A 6,000-nucleotide genomic window follows, 5' to 3' on the forward strand; every position below is an offset into this window, starting at 1 on the left:
CCTTCTCTTTGGATCAATGTAGTTTTGTTGGGCTTTCTCTTCTCCCTCACAGTCTAAAATAAAACGCATCCAGATGTATAAAACCTTTGGATATTGAAAACTGCAACAAAGAGGGCCAAAGACAAAGTCCCTAATCCTGGTATTTAGACACTTTCTGCTGAAAGATGCAAAAGCAAACACAAGCAATAGTTGCATCTGCTCTGGGTGTGCATGGCTTTGTCAGATAATGCCATCTGCGTTATGGGTTTTGTTCAGTTCAGTGAAATATCCCTGCATCCTGGATTCCGTTCAGTTCTCCCTCTCTCTCTCTCTGTTCTCCTGTGACAGTGGTTGTTAGGTCAGCGCCACACTGTTTATGTTTAGGGCCGCTAATGGATTTGATGGGTGGAGCGCGTCAGAGGGAAGTGCTCCGAGCAACTGTGTTCTATTAGTCATCTCAGCCAAACGTGCTGCACCTGCGCCTGGGCAATATATCCACATCAATATATGAGACTAGATCTACATCTTTTCTGTGATGGTCCTGCCCCAGTATCAGCCACAACTACAACAGATAACTTCTAAAATAACATTAAAATACAATTAGGCCTATATAAAGACATCTCCTGCTACCTTTTACCTGGCTGCATAGGCTTTTCCAGTGTTACAAAGAACTCTGTGACCCTTCATTTTTTATAAACTACATGTGTTTTGTGTGCAAAAATGTTAATGCGTAAAGTAACTAGTAACTAAAGCTGTCAGATGAATGTAGTGGAGTAAAAAGTACAATATTTCTCTCTGAAATGTAGCGGAGTAGAAGTAGAACGTGGCATGAAAAGAAAAGACTCAAGTAAAGTACAAGTAACTCAAATTTGTACTTAAGTACAGTACATGAGTTAATGTACTTAGTTACATTCCACCACTGCGCGCGTCAACCCGACAATTTTGGCGCAATAGCGACATCGATGTATTTGGTAAAAAATATCGTGATATTTGATTTTCTCCATATCGCCTAGCTCTAGCTGCACCTAAGCACTGATGATGCAGAGGACGACCTTTCACCTCTCTGTCCCGCATCTTATCCCTACAGTTGTGTCAGAGTGGCCTACAATACTGGCAAACGACTGCTGGAGGGGTGCAGCAGCTGCGAGGCTGTCCTAAGTGATCTCACTTTCGATTTCCAGACGGTTGAGGACGTCTACAGCCACGGCATCGACCTCCAGCTCACAGGTGCTCTGCTTCTCCACTGCATCCAGGACCAGGGAGCTGCAGGCAGACACACAGCACAGGGAACTCAGAAAGACAGAGGGACTCAAATGCTTCCAGAGACAGTCAAATATGTTGTACTACCGCTTCAAATTCATTTTGGATATCTGGAGATGGAGTATATATGAAGGATGATATATCAAGTTTGACTTTTATGGCTTTTTTTTTGTCAGTTACCATTTTAGAGGTCTTTATTTTTTTTGATTTCTCTATTTAATAGGAACAACGCACATTAATCAACATGAGCACAGAGTCCAACATGTAAATGTGCCATACAGGACCATTTTCATCTTCATTTCAGAGGAGATAACTGACCTAGGAAGTTAAAGTGCCCATATTATGAAAAAAAACCATCCATGCTGTTTTGAGTGAGATACGGTTTCTGAATGTGTCCTGCCTTCAGTCTCCGGGTCAGCTGGTCAAAATCGGCAGGGCCGTCTACGTCATCGGCCGAAACATTTGGTGTGTGCTAACCACTTTAGCTAATACCACATCAGCTAGCTGTTTCTCCAACTTCAGTCAGTACAAGGCAGGATTAGCCAGGAGACTTCTTCTAAACGAGGGCGCACTTCCAACTTTGCGTGGAATACCTGCAGAACATTGACATGTAAGTAGTTCTATACAATTTATTTTGTAGATTAGGGTGAACTCGTGTGTGTTGTAGCAGTGTTTTGCCATTGAGAACGAGGCGGCTAACCGCTAGCAGCACTAGCTTCTTACCTAGCTACTGAGCATGTGCAACTCCCAACAAAGATGGTATAGAAGTGTGATGTCTCACTCTGTAGCTAAAACAGAGACCTGAACACAGGGTGAAAAGAGGAGCTGCAGCAATGTGCAGTACAACAAAAATATGGTGTTTTTTGAAAATTAAACCATGTAAACCTATTCTGGTACAACCTCAAAATACAATTATGAACCTGAAAATGAGCATAATATGAGCACTTTAAATGTTAATTAAAGTATTCCCTGTTTTATTTTTGAAATTTGGATTGTTATTATTAGTTTTTCATTATTTACAATATATTTACAATCAAGACTGATTGATGAGAACAGGAAAAAAAAAAAAAACAGGAAAATTAACACAACTTCAAACAAAATATGGGGTAATCCATTTGACAAAAACAGATGGGGCAAACTATGAGAAGGGAATAGTCTCTTGCAGAATGAGTGGTGTTCAGCTCACAGTAGGAGCGAATGCAGCAGAGGACTCACCAGGGTATGGCGTCCTCCTCCCAGCGGACAAACGTGCCCCCCAGGGTGCTGTCGTCGAGCTTGGAGGTGCCGGGGCTCTTCCAGGAGCTGACGCTGGGACGACTGCTGGGAGTTTGCCTGCCTGGGACCGCTGCTGCGTCTTCTAGAAAGCACACACAGGCACACATATATTAATGAGCCCTGTATTTATTTATTTATCTTTATTATTATTATTATTATTATTATTATTATTATTATTATTATTATTATTATTATTATTATTATGGATGTCCCGATCAGGTTTTCTTGCCCTCGAGTCCGAGTCATTTGATTTTGAGCATCTACCGATACCGATCCAATACTTCTATAATAATTCAACTTTATAATACCTCCAGACTGCAGACATACTCGCGCTTTCCGCTTCAAGCTGCTTCCGTGTTCTACTTTGCCGGCATTTAACCAATAGCGTCTCTGCAACAAAGTGATGTCATGCCGCACTCGTTTCGCGAGTACGCTGTTTCTGTGTGGAGTCAAAAGGGTCTAACTCTGTGCCACCAACTATAGATGTGTTAAAAAATAATGAGAATATATATACATATATATCTGAGTCCTGATCGGGAGGTAACGTCCGATTCCGATCGAGTCTGGAACCACGTGATCGGGCCTGATTTCCAATCACGTGATCGGATCTGGACATCCCCTATTATTATTATTATTATTATTATTATTATTATTATTATTATTATTATTATTATCTATTGTTTGAGTTTTTGTAGTTCTTTTTACTTTCATTATGACTCTAACACAACTCTCTGCAACTATTTATTCTATTTATCCTTTAACTCAGGCTGAAGCTGCTGTTTTTATTGTGTTAATTGTTGTGTGGTTTGTGTTGTATATTCTTCATGTGATGTCTTCCTGCTGCATACAAATTGCCCTTTTGGGACAAAGAATGAACTGAACTGAACACAGTAGAGTACACGGTACTGTGAGCTCTGACAGGACAGGAGCTGTCCACCAGACTGCAGTACGGCAGCAAAAAGTAGTCAAATAGCCCCAACAAACGCACGATTTCTAGAGGTGTTGAAATTAATCAATCGTCATCGAATCGTGGACATGGACGATGCTGCCTCGATAATCGGCCGGGCCATAATCGATTATTTCTGTTTACAATTTCTGGTATGTTTTGCACATTGAGGACGTGCCATGTGCTCAGTGCTGTAGTTTTATGTATCCAATTTATTTAGTATTAGAGCACTGCAGAATGTTTGGTTTTTGAAGCTTGAAAAGCTATGAATTAAATATCCTATATGGCTTTAATAGAAAAATGTATTTGACGCATCGTGATATCGAATCGCTGACATGATAATCGTAATCGAATCGAAAGATTCAAACCTCTAACTATTTCCTTCTGTTTGTTTGACAAAAAACTACAGTAACCAGCTGTTTTGTGTAATAATTTGGCCATTAGTAGAAATTAAACTATATCTGTGATCTAGGGCGTAATTTCCACTGGGGACAGGGGGGGTAATGGCTTCCCCCCCCCCCCCCCCCCGCTTTCAAATTAGTTTGTTGTTATTTTTTTAAACGCATACTGTCATCGCCACGGAGGAGCAGGACACAGAGCCCACCCTAACTTTTTTTTTTACCCCTGACCAGTTTGCATGCCTGCAGTGGAAATTGAATCTCACAATACTGAAATTGTATTCACACACAAAACAAGTGAACATGTGTGACTGTGTGATAATGATTCTCTGAAGTCTTGGCGATCAGCCCCTATATTAAACAATAACACATCTTTCTCATATACATAGTTAAGTATTCTTTCTGGCAGAATTCATCAACCTGGATTTTGTATCACATCAGTCCCTTTAAATGGGTGTAGAAATGCAGGAAATGGGATTCAAATGGAAAACATTTTTCTGGCAGGGGACCACCCGTTTTTGTCCCTTGTACGATTTCATCTGACAAATAAAATGGATTGATTTATTGATTGAAAGCTGTCATGGACTTCAAAACACATTAAGGCTTCCTTTCCTCTTAAACTGGCCCCAGTCCCTTTACCATTCTTCCACTTTAATCCCAGATTAAGAATTTGCTTTCAAGTCTGAGCTTGAGGGGAGAAAAAAATGTAAACAGGTGTACTTGGGGTATTTTAGTGTCTTTGTTGTACGAGGCACTGGAGCCCTTCTTTCCATTGATTGCATCAGTGCAGAGGTGGATCAAACATTGGGAAGCCGGCTTTAGTCGGAGGGGAGTCAAGCATGAGGATTTGGAATGTCCTGTCCTGAATCATTATTGCCTTCCCATGTGAAGGTGGCCCTGCTGGGCCGGGTACTCTCTGGGAGTGTTGGGAGAGAGCAATGATGAGAGGGGCTGTGATCAAACAGAGTTGGCAACCAGGGGTTTAGTCTCCATCAGGAGGAATTAGAGGTGGGCCTGGGAGAGTCAGGCTCACCCAAGATCAGAGGAGGAAACCCTCAGCGCGGCCCAGTGACTGCTGGGTGCACTGCCTGAAGAGCGAACCCTGCGTCCCCACTTTTCAAGAGTCAGTTCTAGGGCTGGCTACAGAATTCATTACTTTTTAGGCACCGACCGAATTGCCTCTAAAGTATCAAGTATTGAAAAATGCCTTGTCATTCAATACCCAATTTCAATACCCAAGGAGTAAATGTCATCAGTGTCAGTGAGCCAATCAGCATGCAGCATGCTTCTACCAAGATCTAATAATGTCCGTGATTGGCTGTCTAATGTTCCACGTCGTAGAGGCACGCAGGAAAAACTCTACGGTATGCTCGTGTAGTAGGAGCTGAGAATTTTTTACAGCAGATGCTGTGCGTCGCCATTGGTTCTTTAACTAAGACTCTGTAACTTTTGCTGAACAGCAGCTCCTGTGGCCATGAATGCCAATGACTGGATAGTGGCACACGAGGCTTCAATTCATTCCCCAGATTCTCTCGAGTCTGTTGCTTAAAAGACATATTATTTATTTAGTTATTACTAACAAACATGTCGCCCGTTGACATACACTGTGCTTATTTTATATTTGTCCCAGAACAATTTAAATGTTTATCTGAGACATGCTAAATCATAGTGTTACAATAGCACAAGTAGAAACGATTCATACAGTCAGTGACCTGATGCAGTAATGTACAATGTCTTGCTATGTATAGTTTGCTACCTTAAGCTAACATGGCCACTATAAGCTACAGGTTATATCAGACCAAGTATCCATCAATCAATCAATCAATCATGTAAGGCTGCAGCAGCAAACATGGTGCATTTTACTTTGTGCGAATTCAACTTTTCAGTTTGCTTTAAAGCTACTAAAATCAAATCTGTGACGTGTAACTCACCGGCATGATTAGATCTTGGTACAAGCATGCTGCATGCTTATTGGCTCACTGACTGACTGTACTGACTGATGAGGCATTTTTCGATATACGATGCCTAAAACGACAAAAACAGAGAGAGCTTTCGAAAGACAACGGAGGCATCCTGAGGCTGAGGTGAGATCAGGACTAATCTGGTGTGACTTCCCTGGCCTGCTCTCCATCCCTGCCGAGC

At 41.6% G+C, this 6,000-nt stretch overlaps 1 protein-coding gene across 3 annotated transcripts in view; it reads right to left on the reverse strand.

Moving 5' to 3' along the window:
• rev3l (REV3 like, DNA directed polymerase zeta catalytic subunit) overlaps positions 1-6,000 on the reverse strand; it is a 96,258-nt gene that overhangs the window by 47,927 nt on the left and 42,331 nt on the right. For all 3 annotated transcript variants that reach the window (XM_035995770.1, XM_035995771.1, XM_035995772.1), the window contains exons 5-6: positions 2,455-2,596; positions 1,148-1,242 (exon numbers count right to left, since the gene is read on the reverse strand). In XM_035995770.1, coding sequence (XP_035851663.1) covers positions 1,148-1,242; positions 2,455-2,596 — 237 coding nt within the window. The remainder of the gene's footprint in view (positions 1-1,147; positions 1,243-2,454; positions 2,597-6,000) is intronic.

Source organism: Sander lucioperca, chromosome 19 (assembly GCF_008315115.2).
Source record: "Sander lucioperca isolate FBNREF2018 chromosome 19, SLUC_FBN_1.2, whole genome shotgun sequence".
Classification (NCBI taxonomy): domain Eukaryota; kingdom Metazoa; phylum Chordata; class Actinopteri; order Perciformes; family Percidae; genus Sander; species Sander lucioperca.